Source organism: Lontra canadensis, unplaced genomic scaffold (assembly GCF_010015895.1).
Source record: "Lontra canadensis isolate GAN:19392208 unplaced genomic scaffold, GSC_riverotter_1.0 scaffold80, whole genome shotgun sequence".
Classification (NCBI taxonomy): Eukaryota; Metazoa; Chordata; class Mammalia; order Carnivora; family Mustelidae; genus Lontra; species Lontra canadensis.
The window spans coordinates 3,230,777-3,250,353 of NW_022631074.1; the positions used below are offsets into that span (position 1 = coordinate 3,230,777).

The 19,577-nt window shown below is 35.4% G+C and overlaps 1 protein-coding gene across 5 annotated transcripts in view; it reads right to left on the bottom strand.

Moving 5' to 3' along the window:
* Positions 1 to 474: 474 nt before the first annotated feature.
* Positions 475 to 19,577, bottom strand: part of VGLL3 (vestigial like family member 3) — a 48,518-nt gene continuing 29,415 nt past the window's right edge. For 2 of the 5 annotated variants that reach the window (XM_032882214.1, XM_032882211.1), the window contains exons 4-5: positions 8,513 to 8,549; positions 475 to 2,567 (exon numbers count right to left, since the gene is read on the bottom strand). In XM_032882214.1, coding sequence (XP_032738105.1) covers positions 2,477 to 2,567; positions 8,513 to 8,549 — 128 coding nt within the window. In that variant the 3' untranslated portion in view covers positions 475 to 2,476. The remainder of the gene's footprint in view (positions 2,568 to 8,512; positions 8,550 to 19,577) is intronic. The other 3 variants (XM_032882212.1, XR_004385535.1, XM_032882213.1) reach the window with 3 other exon arrangements.

The following is a 19,577-nucleotide window of genomic DNA, read 5'->3' on the forward strand; positions in this document are numbered from 1 at the left end:
CTGTTTTCAAAATTCTCTGTCTACATCATAGACCAAGCAGAAGAGTTAACTGTCGTTACCAACTTTATAATTTAGACTAATCCATCTACGCATCAGACAACATTCAGAGCAAAACACCCATGTTCTAAGGCAAAGAAAACACCTGGTTGGTTGAAGACAATTTTTTTTTTTAATTATTTTTTGGTTCAATACAAAATGAAACACAGAACATCACCCAGTGATACTCTGTCTTGAAGCCACCAAAGTGTGATATTCTTAATTACTATTGATTCTAATCTTTGATTTAGAAATATTTTGTTTTTAGGGGGGTTTTTGCTTGGCACTTTTTTGGTGTGTCTTTTGTTTTTCGTTTTGTAAGAAAAATGCTTAATAGTGGCTGGATTTCTCATATAGCCATTTTCTTTAGGAAATATAAAAATACAAAACCACACATAGCCCATTTGAAAAAAATTAAGAAACTTCCAGCAGAAGGAATGGGGTTGTTTAAAGCTTTATTTTTCTTTTAGCAAGATCCACAAGAAAAGGATAGAGTGTCGTGTTTAAAGGGGAACAGATTTTGTATTTTTTGGCAAGATAATAAATCCTCTGTTGCTATATTTGGCTCTCTGCAAACAGTGTGTTTTACAAGTGCAAAGCAAAGATCCATGCTGGTGTCCTTCATTCAGCCACAGCCAAACTTGGTGTGGAAAGTAAAACGGTTGTACTTGAGTGTTTCGAAGACAGTCTAGCTCATTTACTGATCAACAACATTCCAGAGTACAGGTACCTACTTTACACATTAAATGCATCAAAACAGGTTTGCTTTCCATCACAGTTGTTCCACTGCTTAACTGATAACAGATGTAATGATTCAATCTGGACAAAAATGTAAAAGCTTTACTGTGTCAGTGTGGTCATATATAGATATTTTTGTCACATGTGTATAAGCAGGTCAAATGAGATGGTTGGAGACTTAAGGCATCACAGGATGATCACACGTTCCCAAAAAAGGAAGCAAAACAATTAAATGGTAGTTGATTATCCCCAGAGAAAACACACTTCAGCTAGGAAGAATCTACACCAGATGTCCTGCCCTCCACCCCCCTGAATGCTTGTCTGACATAAATACCGCATAGCCCTTTAGATTCCAAGGCACTATAATAACCACGTGAAATGTTTCAAATAACAACAGAAATTCCCTTCATATGCCATTATTTAACTGAAGGAAGATGAATTCTCCACAAATGACCATTGTAAACATGGAATAAGCCTTGCTAGTTTCAGTGATACATTAAATACTCTCAGGTTACAGGGCTGATGAAAAAATATATCGAAATCTACTACTAATTGTGGTGGTAGAATAATGCCCCTTTCAAAAAAATACTCACATCCTAATCTTTAGGACCTGTGAATGTCACCTTACATTTAAGAACTTTGCAGATGTAATTAAATTAAGAACCTTGAGATGAGGAGACTACGCAGGCAGACTCAATGTAATTACAAAGGTCTTTAAACATGTGAGAGAGGCACAAAAGAGAGGGTCAGAGTGATGCTATGTGAGAAGGACTTGGCCAGTAGCTGATGGCTTAGAAGATGGAGGAAGGGGGCCATTAGTCAAGGACTCTAGAAGCTTGCAACAAGGAAAGAGACTCTCCCTTAGAGCTTCCAGAAGGAATGCAGCTGACACTTTGATTTTAGCCTGAGAGCAGTGCCGAATGTCTGACCTACAGGGTGGTTAAGATAATAAATGTGTTGTTTGAAGCCATTAAGTTTGTGGTAATTTTTTACAGTGGCCATAGAAAACTCATAACACTAATCTCGTTTAAATATGGCAAACAGTTAAGAATGCGAAATTATCTCACCTAATATGTTGGAGAGCCTACTGATTCAAACACTTATTTCTAGACTTTTGCACTTCTAAATGAAAGATCCATTTAAGAAGAAAGTAGAGTCCAATGTAGGAAAACTCCAGCTTCCTTCAAAAATTCTTAGAATTTTCCTTTCCAGGTGCAGTTGTTCAGTGCCAATGAATTGTTAGGAAAGTTTTTTTGTTTTGTTTTTTGGATTTTTTCCATAATACTTATATCAAGTTCTGTAACCAACAAGTGTAAAAACAAAGCAACAAAATGCATTTCTCATAGTCAATGATAATTTTAGAAGCATTGTACTAAATTCATTCACAAGCTTCCTGCTGTTATGTAATTAACATGGCCCATTTCACTTGCCCTTCCATTATAAACACTTCGCTTCTAACCCACTCCTCACTGTAACAATTAGATTCCCTGGCCTTAGAAATTAACCTCATAAAAACAAACAAACAAAACACTAGAATGTTTTAATTTCCAAAGATATTTATAAATCGCTTAATCGGATAAGAAGAAAACAGAGCTTTAGTTAATTGTCAAGAAATGCAGACCAAACCAAAATGCTACCTTAAAATACAAACATTAAATTCACATTAAATTATTTATTGAACATATTGAAGATAACATTGTTTTTACTTACAAAGTCCTCCACCATCTTTTATCACTGACATATTATGCGACCTGCATTTGAAGAATGAACAGAAATATGAAAATGTCTCTTTCCCGAACCCCAGAAAAAGAACAGAAAAAAAATTTAAGATTTTTGAATTAGTTTGTAAAGCCAAAAGTCTTATGAACTTTGTAAATTAAGACTGACAACATAGGCAAGATTACTTAATTTGTCTTTCTGGAAATGTAAAATTAAGATAGCATAAAACTGCTCATAAAACTATCAAGTCTGGAATTTTATTGTACTTCAATGGTGCAGGATAATATTTCTATTAATAGTTTTCAGTTTACTTAATCAAGTGACAAATATAAAGTCTTCCACATTATTTCTTATAAAAGTATTTCACCTTCCTAGATTTATATGATAAAAATTAATCCGTTTTCCCTTTCAACATATGCATTTTAAAATGATACAAAGAATTCACATGGAAACTCTTCCCTATACTGTATATCCAGAAAAATGTATGGAATAGTCTTTTTAAATCATATATAATATCCAAGATTGTAAATATCCTAAGAAATTAAATCATGTGTGTAAATAATCATTATTAATTTCTGCCCTAGCCACAGCATAAAAAAATGTACATCTCTATTAGTATAAAGAGATATCATTAGAAAAGTTCACATCTTATGCATACACCAAACAAAAATCTCCTAAAGAATCTTATATTCTAAAAGAGCTATTCTTACGTCAAAATTTAGTAGTCCAGAAATTTAAAAAAAAAGAAGCTAATTGACAGTAACCTGCCCTTTCTAGAAGGTATCATAGTTTACTTATATAATGGAATTGGTAAATTACACTTAATCCAATTAGTATTTCCTGGAACTTTAGAAGGAGATTCAGATAAATTTATTGGATCTAATTAATTTGCAATTTCAAGTGAATACTTGTTTGATCAATTATTTGAAACTATACAAATATTTTTCAAACAAACAAATAAAGCATAATGGACAATAAAGGAAATAAGAAAATTAGGATATTTTAATAATAATGGCTATTTCTATATTTTGGCAAAGTGTATAGGGTGAAATTCCCAGAGCGCACTAAAAGAAAACAGCCCGTTGAAAAATTCCGAAAGTCTGTTCTGTGCCCAATGTCCATGACCAAGTTACCAAGGTAATTAACATTTTGAAGCTCTTCAGACTGAGGTCTTCCTAGAGGGCCCACCCATACCCCAATCTTCAATCATCCACTTTTGTGCAGCTTATCTATTTGTCTTCCACACACAATTTTTAACTAAAACTATAATCCGATTTTTTGAAAATGACTTTAATAAGAGTTTTAATACTTTAACAAGAGATTTAAAGAGCTCTTAGGCCATGTTTTCAGAGAATAAATTTTAATTTCTCAAAGAAGCTTTAAATTTTCTGAAAGACATGTCTTTTATCCTGGAGGAAAGAAAATACAAAATGAAGCGAAACTGGGTTCTTAAGATCCTGTATATGAAAATCAGCAGGCTGATTTCAGTCTTGGTCTCATACAGTTTTTGCTTTTCTGCTGTCCTTATGTCTGCTGTAAAGGTGATCAATCACAGGGATTCTAACTGCCATCAATACTCCTTTGTAACTGCAATGGTTCAAGTGAACTCTTTCCATCTTCAATAACTGACACAGTGTCAACATCTGCTTCCAATAAAATTGTTTCTTTTTTCTCAAGCAGAGTAAATCTGCTGAGATTGTAAAGGGATTTTTTCCCTCCCCTTTTCATGCAAACGATTTTTTTCCATCATATTTTGCAATTTTTCCTCCAAGGCAAGTAAAAAAAAAAAAAAAAAAAAGAATAACTTCAAAAGAGAGGTTTTAATTCCAGGTGCTAAAGAAGCCAAAATAGAACTGAAAAAATATAAATTTTGGTGATTTAGTAAAGATGTTGCCTTAATATGAGAGAAAATACATAGGATCCTGGATGAATAGGATTTTGGAAATGTAAGAAAACTCACAGTTGGATCTACATACCACTAAAAGGTTAATTTATTTTCCTTCATAAGTGACACACTAAAGTAACAGAAATAATTAAGAAATTTACATTTTATCTTCAACAAATAATAGTGGACAAGATTCTCTTGCAACAATTTGTGATGAAAAAGCAGTCATATATCTATTTGATTGCTGCAGAAGTGGATATGGGAAGTATAAAGAAGGGACATCTGGGAGCTCAATTTTATGACTTACTTAATTGACAGACATTTGTGGTACACTGTGGTACTTACTGAACATTTACTATGAGGCAGAGATGACTGATGATAGATAGATAGATGGATACATAGATAGATAGATATGATTTTCAGACTTCACAGCCTGCCACTTAGGTACTGTTATCTCACTTTGCTCATAAGATAAATAAAACCCAAATCACACATACCTAATTGTGGCCAAGCCAGAATTCAGACAATGACCTAACGCACAAGTCAATGCTCTTTTCCATGAATTCATTTTGCTTCTCTATTCATTCCTCAGTCAACACTCCAATATATAAACCTTCCTTTTCCACCACTAATGCCATTGCCCCATTGACTTAATTTGGCAATATTATGTAACAAAGGGACACTCGTTAAGAAATAGAATTTAGTTTCTTGAAATACTGTTTCTGATTGCAACTTCAAATGACAAATGTAATATTAAACCAGATAGCCAATGCAAAAACCGGATAGATCCTGCGTGTTCTGCAGGTCTTAGCATAGGAATAGGCAGTATGATTTCCAAAATGAATAATGAGCTCCACAAGGGCATGTTTTATGCCAGTTACTAAAATTTGTCTTTTTTTAAGTTTTTTTATAAAGTTAACAGAATTAATTCCTTAAATTATTTGCAACCCACTGGTTCTCATTTGCAAAATGTAGAGCAACCCTGGCCATTTCTGCTTAAAATAATAATGTAAATAATTTTAAGAGGACAGAGAAAGAAAAAAAAAAGCAGATGAAAGTTCAGAGGGGATGGTTAACCTTCTTAAGAAGAAACACTGGTTTTTAAAATATTTAGATGCTCTTTTCAAATAAACAGTGAGGGACAAAATAGCCTGTTGAGATCTAACTTAACACTACTATGTTGTTCCTTAACTCATGTTGGTTTATAGCGGTCGAAGCCTTGACTCAATGTCAAATAAATGAGATGATTTAATAGGGTCTATCTAGCTCAAAGACCTTTAAAAACCTTGAAAGAAGTCTAATTTTTAAAGTAGTCAAAAGTGGAGTGGTTCCAAATGAATGGGGAAGAAAGTTGGTAGCCCTCAGTGAAGCAGGTTAGGAGCCTCTAAGTTCAACAGCATCATTTTGATGTGCAAAGAGCAGACCCAGAGAGTGATAGCATTTTAAACTTAAATTTAGAATATCATGCTAAATTACAACTCATCCTCTTTTAATTAAGGTGGTGTAGGTAATATGATCATAACAAGGGGGTACCAGTCAAAAAAAAAAAAAAAAACAAAAAAAAAACAAAACAGAACACCAAGGGGATGCCAGACAAAGATAGAGACATGCACTCTCTTTTTACTTAGACTTTGATCCATTCCTTGCTTGTTTAAGGATCTAATCCTTGCAGTATGTCAACAATGCCTTTTCTTAACAGGAGACCTCACTTACAAATCTTTCCTGGATACAGCAGAATTCAGATCTCCAACTTTTCTTGGACCCCAGAGCCAAGGAACCTTTCATACTGTAGTTATCAGGAGTGGCACAGAACACAGTCCAAATTCAGGGGGTAGCTATACAATTGTCTCTCTCTCCTTGAATTCAGTTCAATGGTGAGTAAGGAAAGGAGCAGAGAGTTAATACTTTTCTTCTCCCTTCGTTGGGAAAATCCAACTGAATGACCTGAATGAGCTGGAGTACAATGCTGTTCTAAGAGAAACTGCAAAGGAAATTAATAGGTTCCAAGGGAAGGGGAGGAAAATAAATAATTCCCAGGGAGTCATCCCATGGGAACTGCACGAATACTTCACTTTGAAAACTCAGGAGGACACAAGAGGAAACCAATTTTATAGATTCATTTAACTTCATGCTCCACATATTGGGCAAAGTACATATAACCATAACGAATCAAACTATAGATCAAAATATAGATAATTTAACCAAGCCACTCCCTAGAAATCTAAGTTCATATCATTTGTAATATGATTTGTAAGTCAAAAATTCCTTAAGTTTTGACCTCACATTCGGTAAAAATATGCACATTGTGTTAAGGAAAATTTGGTTAAGAAGAAGCAACTTATAACAATATAAGAGAGTGTATAGATTTATAACTCATCAGAAGCACCAGGAAAGAAAATCAATGCAAAAAACAGAGATAAGGGAACTACTTTAAATTATCTGTAAGAACCCTGCCTAGCTGAGCAGAGGTTGTGCTGCTCTTATAGCTAAAATGTTTATGCACAAGATATACACAATTTAAAGTGGAAAGTGGTATTTCATTAAACACTGTATTTCATATGGGTGAAGACCAGGATGGGGCACATTTGAAAAACTTTTACCAAACTAAAACTTCTATATAACACTAACTTTTTAATGTGACCCATCTCTGGAAGCAGCTAGATGAGAATGGACTTGGCATCAAAAATTCTTCATAACTGCTACTTTTATAACCCTAATCTTTTCCTAACAAGGTCTTAATGGTAATTCCAACTTCACCTTATTTAGATCCTGAGGGCCATCCCAAGTAGAATCCTGAGTTTTCAAAGATAAATTTCAAAGAATAGTCAAATTGTAACCCAATTTAAGTAACTGTGGCATAAATTCCAATTTAAATTTCATTTTGCTCTAAAAAGTTTTCTTAAAAGAGTTCAATCAACTAAGACCAGATTTAAACAAACAAGAAAGTCTTGAAAAAAAGATGTTTAAAATATTACATATATAATATATTATTTTTTAATTTACAATGACGAGTAAAATTATCAGAAATAGTCATTGAATTAAAGGCTTTGTGACACGTCTAGTACCTTCCCAAATATTGTCCCTTGAACATCTCTAGGAAAAAAAAGTCCACTTAAAATATGACCTTAAAAATTGCCATGATTGCATAAATAGAAACAAGGAAACCAAGCCACTGGCAATCAAAGGTAGCATGGGTAAATGCATTTTTTTTTCCAGTAGTTGATATAAACTGGTTCCATTTATCAACGTTGGATGGGCTAAAAAGACAATTATATACTCTAGGCAAACTCTCCCTCTGATTTAAAGTTTCTGCAAAACTTAGTCAACTTCCAAGTACTCTTTGGGACAAATCGAAGTAATGAAATATCCTTTTTTAAGTGTGGTCATTAAAACACTTCCTTTTCAAGCTATGCATATAACTCAAAGCTAAGTGAGCTAGCATGGCATTAAATCTTCACTGAGATTTAGTGTAAAACAATACTATATTGGCTTGGCTATGGTGCTACTTTTATAAAAAAAGGAGAAACTGTCAAACACTTGAGGTAACCTAGAAAGCACAGAGCATATTACAGACATCTTAAAGACAAGCCTTTTCAACATTTTTGCCAGTGCTTCTCTGAGAGCAAGTTCTTTAAACAGAACTTAACAATTTTTACAATATTAAAAAAAATACATCCCTCAAAAATAGCCCATCAATGCTAAATCAAACTTTCCGTATTTCTACAAAAATAGATACACATAGAGCTACAAAATCGTATTCCTGAAAGAATGAGCATTTTCATTTGTGGTTCATCTTTTCCTGACAAGGTGGTTGGTTTAAAAAGGAAAAAAAAAAAATCCAAAGGAAACAAAAATTAAACCATGTATCCATAAAAGCAAGACTTAAAAAAGAGAGTTGCACAGTTGGCAAAGGCTCAGATGAGGGGAAAAAACAAACAAAAATGCTTTTCTTCAATGTCTAGAACCCACTCTGCTTTCTCAAGAAAAGGCTTCCAACCAAAGTCAGCTGGCTGATACTTCCTCTTCTTGCATATCTATCGTGTCCCACTGCAGAATGGGAAATCCTGGCAGCATCTTTCCCAGTGGGCCCACGGAGTCACACTCCAACCTGACTTGCTAATACTGTTTCAGTACCATGGTGATTCCTTGCTCTTGTCTTGATGCTGTAGACCTGGGAAAGATGAGAGTGAGAAAAACGAAAAGCTTTAATATAGGAAGTACTCAAAAGTGGGCATCATCTACAAGGCATTGGATATAGAAGCCAAAAAGACAATCTAGCCCACTATAGGATATGGACTAAGGATGACCTGATCTCAAAAAAATTCCTTGCTTGAGTTCACAATTTTCACAAAGCCAACCAATACAGCAGTGGACAAAAACTCTAGACCAGCACAGTGCTATTTGGATAGTAGAAGTTGTTCTTCTTTTTTTCTTTTGGTATAGTAGAAATTCCTTACTGTAGTTTTTTATTTTCTTAGAGTATGAGTGATAATAAGTACAATAAAATAATATAAACAAAACCTTTTTATTTCTAATTCCAAAAGGAACTGATATTTGGAGAAAACAAGTTAACCAATCTTTGGGGCACTTCGGTTAATACCTTTCAGCAATAAAAATGATACTTTCGGACTAAAGGACTGAGTCAAGTCTGGTGCTATTTTGGAAATGTAGTCCATGGAAATGTAGTCACCATCCAATATGGTGAGCAATGAGACATGGTTAAAAACTGGATTTAATAGTGTTTAGTAAAACAGATACAGTTGGTTCATAGCTAATAGCACAAAATATTATTTTTATAAATGTACTTATTTTTTCACATCGTCCTCCAGAAAATAATTAAGATGGTATAAAAACCTATACTTCATAGCAAGAAAATAAAATTTACAGATAAAGTTTTAAAAGTAGTAACAAGGAAAATAAGTGAACACATATGAATTCCAACTCAAAGCTAAAGTGATTAAGAAGCTTATCAAACAGAAAATGGAAATTGTGATTCTGATTTAGTTCCAATACAGTCAGTTGACTGATTTCTGAGGTGGACAATTAGCATAGCACCTTCAGCTTATACCTACTTGAAGTCACTTACCTCAGGTTCCTTTATTTTTGGCATAATCATTTAGAAGAGGACAGACAAAGCAATGATTAAAACCAAATACCAAAACATTAAGGAGTGGGTAGAAAAGCAGCATGTCTGCTGCTGTACGGGTGCTCAGATCACAGGGTGTTTTCTTGATCCTCGATCTAAAACGGTTGTAAGTCTGGGGTGGATGTCAGAAATGGAATGGTTAAATGAGCCAGTAGGGTTTTAAATTAAAATTGTTACTAAAACAGCTGCAATGATTTCATTTCTTGTCCCTCTAACTTGTCAAAGAATTTTACAAAACAATGGATATCATTACAAAACAGACACAATTAGTCAGTCATTGATGGGAGACATTAAGACAATCTACAATAAGACTACATAAAGGGAGAAAGAACAAAGAGAAAAAGACAAAGCACCTCATAAGAACCATAAGTCACCATCTATATCCTATAGCACTTGCATACTGGGGGAAAAAGCAACACTTTCTGAAAAAAAGATTAGTTTCATCTTAATTTTTGTTTTCTCTTGAGACTAGTATTATGTTTAGATACAGAGTCAACAGTTTGTTTTCCTTTCAAAAAAAGAGGAGGAGGAGGAGAAACAGGAGGAAGAAGGGAAGGAAGAAATAAAAGGATTTGGGGTATACCCATTCACTCTAAATTTTCTCTACTCGTTTTCAAATGATTTTGTGGTTAGAATAATTTGTAACCTGACACAGTCTCTGTTTGGTGACTCTTATAATCTAAACCACCTTAACTGACAATTTGCTGACTGCATAAACATTTTTTTCATTATTGAAACGTCTCATCTTCTGTATGACTCAGTATTTCCAACACTTGACGACCCCATCAATCTATAGAATGTCAGCACGGCAAGTCATGAATAGTGTTGGAATCATCAAGTGGTTTGAGTGTCTTTTTTTTCCTCTTAGATAAAGGCAATCCCTAGTTTGCTTTGCAAAGACATATGACTCCTTCAAAATCATGTTAGCCTTTTTCTGCAGACAACTATTGCATTACTTATCATAGCTCCACATTTTCCAACCAGAATTAACAGAGAGCATTCTCTCCTTATAACTTCATCTCATTGTTTTGTTTCCAAGTCTTTGCATTACTGTAAAGCAAACCTTAAAAAAAAAAAAAAATCAATTCGTCTAAGGCCTCAAATGTATTAAATAGCTAATGTGGTCCTTGTGGTTTAGCTGCTTCTTGGTGATGGTACAGTCTGTCAAACCTTTGCTTTAATTACCAGGTATTTCAAAAATATGCATAAAATTCAACAGTTAGGCATAGGTAAAACACAAGAAAATGAACAACCACAAACAAAACACCCTACTACTAATAAGCTGCAGGAGAGAAGCAGCTAGGATTTTTCTTATTAGACAACTGATGAGGATAGATCGGGACATTTAAGAGTCAGCTGGCATGTTTAGTTTTTTCAGCAAGGGTTGAAGATGACAAAATCATTGACTGTATGTGGTCTACATACATTTGGGGTTTCCCCAGCTTTTCTTACCAAAACACAAAATCTACTCTGCTATGTTCTCCTATTCGGGCTTGTTCTGCCTCTCACTTTCCTAACTCAAACTGATAGGAAATTGGTTCGTAACATATACTGAAATCTCCCCACAGGCTGTCTGAAATCACCCATGTTTATCTTCTTGATATCAATAACTCAGTTTTAATTTTATTGTTTAGTCTGTGAGATTTTTAGTCGAAAAGAAAATAAACATCATAAAAATGTCAGTGAACATTTTCTTAAGGCTGAATATGACAGGCACTGTGTGAAGTACTTTTCATGAAAGATTTCATGTAATGCTCCCAACCATGCTACAATAATATTTATTTTACAAATGAGAAAATTAAGACTAAGAGAAATTATGAAACTATTAAGTGGCAGAGCTAGGATTGAAAACAAGGTGGTCTGATGTCAGAGTCAAAGGTCTCAACTACAATGTATATGGCTGCCCCCATATGGACTATATTTGCCAGAGACTATGTCACTAACCTCTACTACCCACAATTCCCCAAGCCAAAAATCATTTCATTAAACCAATCTGAGGAAAAAATACATTTTTTAATATTCCTCTTCACACTGTTTAGAAATCACCTGACAACAGAACCAATGTCAGAGTTAAAAGTAGAGCTCTTTTAGTAACCTTTTTAAACTATACATCTGTAATGTTTTTTAAAAGCTTTTTAAGGTGCAGTAATTGATTACACAGTAGTTTATTATACTTCAGATGAAGACTACTTCAGTTGTGTAATGGGATATTCCACGTTGACTGATACGTTTTTGATATATAACCCTCCCCACAACCACAAAAAAAAAAAACCCTTCCCCACTGTTAATACTGAAGGCGCAGGGTGGCCATCTGGTTCATGAGGTGTTTTCAGAAATGAGACCAGAGAACAAAAACTTCAGATTGTTGGCTTCAGAGTTTGAGAGTCTGGGATTCAGTTAGGAGAAAAGCTTGAATGGAAACACAAGCCCACAGACCAGTTCCTCAATTCAAAGCAGGGAAGGACAGAGGGAGAAACTAACTCAGTGAGGGCAGGGATCCATCCCACAACCCTGAGATCAGGACCTGAGCCCAAATCAAGAGTTAGATGCTCAACCAACTGGGCCACCCAGGTGCCCCAGAGTTCCACCTCTTACAAAAGGCTCTGGGAATAAGGAAGTAAAGATGGCAACGGGGTGTGTCTAAGGATGAAAGATCTGGACACTTCCCGCTCTCATTTCCCTCCACTCTTAGGTGTCTTGTGAGAAGATCCTAAAGTTTTCATGGGACCCCCAAAAAGATACAAGAGTGAGCTCAGAGAAAATGTTGGTGACCCTGCTAGTGTGTCTGATGTCTGTGATGTGGTTACCCCACAGCAGAAGAAATGGCACCAGCCACCCCAACTGAGAATGTTGGAGGGATCACAATGGCTAGAAGTTGAACCTGACTTAAATGGGTCATTACCTGGAAGAGCACTGTACAGAGAATGCACTGAGAAACAGAGTGAGGGAGAGGGGATAGGTTTGGAAACAAAGGCCAGGATAGGAAGGAAATGACAAAATCATGAACCAGCAACCTCTTAGTTAACAGTTTTTATGATACAATGATTCTAGGAATACAGAGGCAAACCCAAGGAGAGGGTGAGGATGGAATCTGAGAAGAGGTTCCAACTTTAAATTGGACATTGTACTAAACTGAGAGCAATGGAGATATCACTAAGTTGGACTAAGTATACTCATCATTAATGAGGTTAAGTTTTCTGCTATTGGGTAGAAATAAATAATAATTTAGGTTTCTGAAAAACTACACCCCAGCACATCTGAGCTTTAGGGAAAGTTTGATTGTCAGAGTTATACCCATTAGGAAAGCATGCCCTGCTTCTAAGTCAGCATAATCACTTGACAACACCACTGCCTATAGCTCTTCAGTAAGTTGAACATGCTTCCAATTAATTTTATTGCTGTAGATAAAAGAGGTAATGTGGTAACCATACACCAGGGAACATGCTGCTGATAAAAAAAGAAAACATAAGAACATAAAACATTGAAGTGTGGGTAGAATATTTTATGACCTGAAAGCCAAGAAATACTTAGATGCATAAATATAAATTTTTCATTTCATAGATACTAAGAGTCTAGAAACTTTTTTAGGATCAAAATGCTTGCCATTAGAATAAAAGAAGCTGATAACTTAGTCCTACATTAAAAAAAAAAAAAAGAATCTCCTGCTTCTTCCCTGCTTTAATAAAGGTAAGTCATACTTACTACATACTGTAAGTATACACAACACTGTGTTGGCTACTGTATCAAAATATCTAACCTTTACCAACAATTCGACATCTAACACTGAAACACTGACAAATGATCACAAAGTGATGCAAGAGACAGTTGTATTATCTTCTCCTACTTTATATAATTTTCATTGGTAATGATCATACAACTGCATTTGTTTGTCTGAGCCCCAGGGCAATCAGTTTAAATGCTAGTTAAGAATTTCTAAATAAAATCTATGCGGGGATAGCACCTTAACACTAAATAGGAGAAACACAAAGTAGAGGAAACACAAAGTGGGGGAAAAAATAAGAGTGAGAGCTATCCAATTCAGAAATTATGATTTCATTTCAGGTAAATACTTAAAAAATGTTTAACCACCGTGGACATATCCCTTCATTCTTTTTAAAAACATCTTTTTTTCAAATTCCAAAACATCATAGATTTCTTGCTTAATATCCAGTTACAGGGGATTTAGAAAGTGTAAGTTCTACCTAATAGCCCCTGTCACCATAGAACTCACGAAGTACACTTTAGATGTACACACATACTCATAGCACTATTTATACTATGCATAACATGCTTATTTCACCTGCAATATTATCTTGGAAAATGTTTTACTCCACATCAGTACATGTACATGAACCCTTCTGGAGGGATGTAGATTATGTATTCTACCCTGTAGTGTAAATTATCCCATTCTCTATAGATGTGTATCATATTTGGATACACACACGTGTACAAACATACTTGTTACTAATGTGAACATTTTGACAGATAAGACAAATTCCTGAAAATATGTTTGCATAATTGCTGAACCTCAGCACATATGTTCACTTAAATTTGCATATTTCCATATTTCATTGTGGGTGCTACATGTTTCAGCAAGTTTGTACCAATATTCATCTTACTTTTTATAGATTAAAAGTATCTATTTCAATTTGCATTTCTTTTCACCTTAGTGAAGGTAAACATTCTGTGACTATGACATTTCTTCCTTAGTGTTTTATCTTTGGTCAATTTCCTATGCATTTAAGAAAGCAATTTTCTCATTTATTTCTAAGTGCTTTTTGTATAGTAGATACATAAGGGTTATTTTTCTCATATTTTACAAATATTTTAGCCAGTTCGATGAGCATTAAGCATCTTCACAGTTAGCACTTCAATGTTGGACAATAATTCTTTTTAAAGTCATCACAAACAAAATGTACTCTTGAACCAGACTGAAGAATAAATTTATTATGACACTTGAATTACAATTACCTTCTTATCATTACAACCCTTGCACACTAAAACAATGGTAAGAGATACTTAACTATGGCAGAGAAATAATTTATTAGCAGAGGGATGTCTTTCTGTATATAAAGATGTTTTCTCCAGGCACATTTAGAAATGACTGAAAAATTTCCATGTAGTCGTACTGTCAGAAATAATGAGGTGAAAACTGTCTAAATACTTGCTAAAATATATTTAAGTTCAGATTCAAGGGACAAGTAGAAATGGAAAACCCGCTGAACCTCATAGACCATAATTTACTACGTTTTTGTCAGAAGCACAGCACCTGCACACCTGAGGCAACCATTGCAGGCAGTAAGCGGGTCAGTGCCCAGGTGTTTCCGCTGCTCCTGTTTTCCCAGACAGCCGCCCCCACCCTACCCCTGCAGCCTGACTGCTGCCTGCCCTCTCACCACCTTCCTCCCTCCAAAGCCACAAACTCTCCTACTCACACAATCGCCAGCCATTTGGCCATGTCCACTTCCTCAGACTCGTGCAGGTTAAAATGGCCAGCTAGCAGGGACACTGGCAAGTACTCAAACCCTCAGGATATGGAACTACAAATCTGAACGAGTCATTTTAAAATCGATCTCATGGACAAATACAAAATATCAATTACAGAGTTGGGTAGTTTTGTATCATTGTGGCAATTTACTGCACTCAAAACTGAATATCAATTAAGCTCTTAGGTGAGAGACACTGGGGATCAGGAGGGAGGATATGTAATATAGACACTGCTCACCAATTCCAAAAGCAGATATACACAACAAAACAAAACAAAACTTCGAAGACAGAGACAAAGAATAAAGGAAAGAGGGAGTGGAAAAGAGCGAAATGAAATACCCTCTGTAATTTCTTCTACAGACTTTCCCCCAGAACTAGAGAGGAGCAAGACCAAAAAATGCTTGGATCACTTATTGTAACTGAAACCACAAGTTATAATACTCTCAAGAGATTCTAACTATCCAGACATCTGTTGGATAACAAATGCAGCCAAACATGCATCTTTAAAGAGGTTTCTAGGTTATGCAGTGACAGCTTTATGATCCAGAAAATAGATAATCCAACCAGAGGAAGAGCTAATCTGGATTCATTCCTTACTCATAAAAACATAATTAGGGACACAACACCAACACAGGAAACACCATACCTAGGAGGATGAGTTAGTTAAAAAGACTTCAAATTTTTTAAAAATTACTTCAGAACTGCAGAAATATAAGTGTCTTTTTCTACCCATTTGATTTAAGTAATCAATCTCTCCATTAAAGCAAAACATAATGGAAAATATTCGGTTTGAGAATGAAGGTATGTTGCGTATCAATCATCTACACTGACATCAGTAATTTCTCATCTTACTTAGATGTGATATAAACACAAGCTCGTTCTGACATTTTCCAGAAGGGACTGTCCAATCCAAGCAAACAGAAATGGGGCTTCAAAGATTTTGATGATGCCGAGCATCACCTGATACAGTTCAGGCAAAGCAACCATGAAAATAAGCCTTATAACACATGCTTAGAATTGACAAAAATTATGAAAGTAAATACATAGTACATCAGGCTGTATCCAAACAAAGAATGGTATGGTTTGCCCCTAACAGTCTCTCATAAGACTTTTTTTGGTCATCTTTTTGCCAAGGAATTCACAACATGTTGGCCACAGACAACTGTTTGTGAAACCTTATATTGTTGATAAATAGAACAATAAGAATTAGACAGCCTGGAAGGGAATAAAAAGAATCTGTAAATTCCCCAAGCCGTATAGAATTTTTGTATGGAATCTTTGCGGCCTATTTGAAAACTGATGTGAAACTGTCTGGGAACAAGTTCTGAAACAGATTTCTTCATTTGAGCTGTTTCTTTAAGAGGTACCCCTATATGTGATATGATATGAGCAAAGTGTTACTGAAAAGATAAATACCCTGTGAACACAAAATACCGACCCTGAAATAGGACTTTTAATTCTTTGAGTGTTTCTCCATTAAGAGTCATACTAGAATATCCTGGGAGGGTTTTTTTGTTTTGTTTTTTCAACCTCTACACCTCTCCTCTCAGAAGAGCACATATGGTTCTCTCAGGAAGACACGGTGTAGTTTGAAAAAATACCCAACTGCCAACCATAACTAGTTGCGAGGTCTCTGTTAAGAAAACAGTCAAAAGCTGATGGCATTGCCTAGTTTTGCTTGCAGTTCTTGGGAAAACATTTCAGAGACTAAAAGATGCTACCCCATTTACAGAGCAATAAATAGAAACTTGTTTACAAAATTAATATTGCAATGGAAAAATGAATCAGTTTTTAGTTCACAACTTTCAAAGATTAGCATGTATTAATGGAGTTTGGTGAGTCTATCTATACTCTAACTGCCTCATTCTGCACATAAAATTTCCTTTTGATCTACATGAGTGATGAGGACAAATATCTCAACAGTACTTAATTCCAAGGGGATAGGATCAATTTTCTAGTACCTGCTCAGTCCACAAGGCAGAGTGCTATAGACAGGAAAACAAACAAACAAAAAACTTGTCTAAAACTGTCTTAAAGATGCACATCCTGATATTCCTTCAAATTCTTCTTGATTCTTTATTATACCTCTCCCATTGTTTGCCCGACCAATACAAAGTACACAGTTTTCACTGGATGGCCAATACCAGCAAACAGCAGTATTAGGAAATTTAGCTCTAGTAAACATCAAAATTATTCTTTTCTTTAAGATTTTATTTATTTATTTATTTGAGAGAGAGAGAGAGAAAGAAAGATCGATCGATCAATCAGTCGATCAGGGGAAAGGGGCAGAGGAAGAGACAGAAACCCAAGCAGATCCTATGCTGAGCGTGCAGCCAGATGCAAGGCTCAATCACATGATCCCAAGATCAGACCTGAGCTAAAACCAAGAGCCAGACGCTCAATGGAGTGTGCCATCCCAGGTGCCGCTTATCACAGCTATTCTTCAAGAACAGAAGCAAATTAAGGTAGACAGAGTCAGGGAGTGACAGGCATTCAAGGCTTGCATCTCAGTTATTCATGATGTCTCACATCTCCAGTATGGATTTCTTTTTCTGTTTGAAATGCAATATATGTAGTAAGAATAATGAGAGCTTTAGTTCTCCCTCATGTGCACCATCTAGGAAACACAACCATGTACAATCGTTCATTGGAATCTCCCAGCTGGGACAGAGTAAGAATTATTATCTCCATTCTGCATCAAAGGAAGAGGAGGACCATACAGGTTATAAGACTTGCTCAACATCATGCAGCTAAGTGGTAATGTGGGTCTTGGAATTTACTTTTTTGGTCCTCTGCTTTTCCCATACACATCTCTAGACACACATTTCTATATGTCTGCAAAGATTAAAGTTCTCTGTACTGACCACCATTTTTATGAGCCCCTAAATGATTGGGGGGAGGGGATAGTAAATCATCAATTAGATCAATCTCATCTCTCCTTGCCTCTTTCTTTTTTACACACACATACACACACACACCATTATTTGTATTATTATGCAAATAATCTCAGAACATCTGGAATCCTCTCAGAAGGCTCCTGCACTTGCTCTGTAAAGTAGAAGGAGGCTCTATGAGACAAAATCCCCATGCCATGGGCACTGTGACATTATGGCACTATTCAGTGGAGGAAGGCCCAGAAGACAGCATGGGCAAGATCTACATGGAATTGGGAGAGCAGGGGAAATTCATTAAGGCTGTACAGAATCCAGCCATGGATACTTGAAACTGACAGCAGTACTCTGGAATGCATTTCTCCCTCTGATTCACCATCCAGTTACTTTTCATGCAGATCTCACTCTCTGGCTGGGATCTCCTGGCATTTTGCATGCATCTCAGAGATGGTTTCCATTAGCCTTCTGGTCACGAAACTGTCATTCTGGACATGTGCCCTATACAACTAACACCATTTAGGAGTGTGTAAATATTTTAACATAACTTTGATTTTTTTTTCTCTCAGTGGAAAATAGGATTATGACATAAGTCAAAGAAAAAGAAAAAGATCTGCAGAAAGGGTTAAACAATTAGTTGTTAATTACTAGAGTATTGTTACCAATCATAATAAACTGAAAAAGTCCAGAGAAAGTATAGTTCAAAAAACATCCCAAAATATACATTCTTTTTCAGCTGCAACTATTGCTTTGTGACATCTTCACTATCCTAATTTAGATGATGTCCTCAAGGTAAGTATTCAGAAATCTATAAATTTTTATTGAATAGCATAATTGCCACTGAAAAATCATATAGTCTCAGGGCAGGCTTCTATATAATATGCCATTTAATATGTCTACCTGCTGAAATCAAATTATAAGAAGTAAGCTTCTGTGTCTATCCTATGTTAAAACATGATTACGGCCAATTTCCTAATTTCCTCATAACCTACAAAAATTACTAAAAATGTCAGGAATGGCTTCAATAAATCCCTAACCCTATAGCCTCCAGAATTCAGATAACTAATATATATACTCCATGAGAAGATGTGAAGAGGAAAGGAAGGAAACTGCTTTTAGTTGAGCACCAACCATATATATTACTTTGGTGTCCTCTCTTTTCTAGAACAAGAACTACCTTAGTGCTTTAATATCTTATATAGATCATACTATCCTGTCAACTATTACTGTAGTTTTCTAACAATTTATGTCCAAACTTACCATATTTCTCACTCATTGTAAAGCCTGTAATTGGAGCATTAAGATATCAAACAAATATCCAAGTGTACTGGGTTGATAACTAGTGGTTTCCTATAGGGTTTTTGTTTGTTTGTTTGTTTTTGCAAATGTGTATGTTTAGAGAGAGAAATGATTTCCAAGAGATCAGTGGGTATAACGCTCTATGATTTGAATCCCTTTGATATCCCCAATGAAATTCAAAAATTAGTAACATTTTACAAGGGGATGTTAAAATAGTTTAGCCTGGTTATTTTTGAGAACTTTCATGTAATCACAATCTTTGTTGCCCAGGCTTGTCAGCACCAGACCACCTACAAGAAAGTGCAGGTCTTGAGATGTGATCTAGAGAGATGGCAAAGTTACAGGTTGAAAGGAAAAGCAAGTGGTAACTTGATGTCCA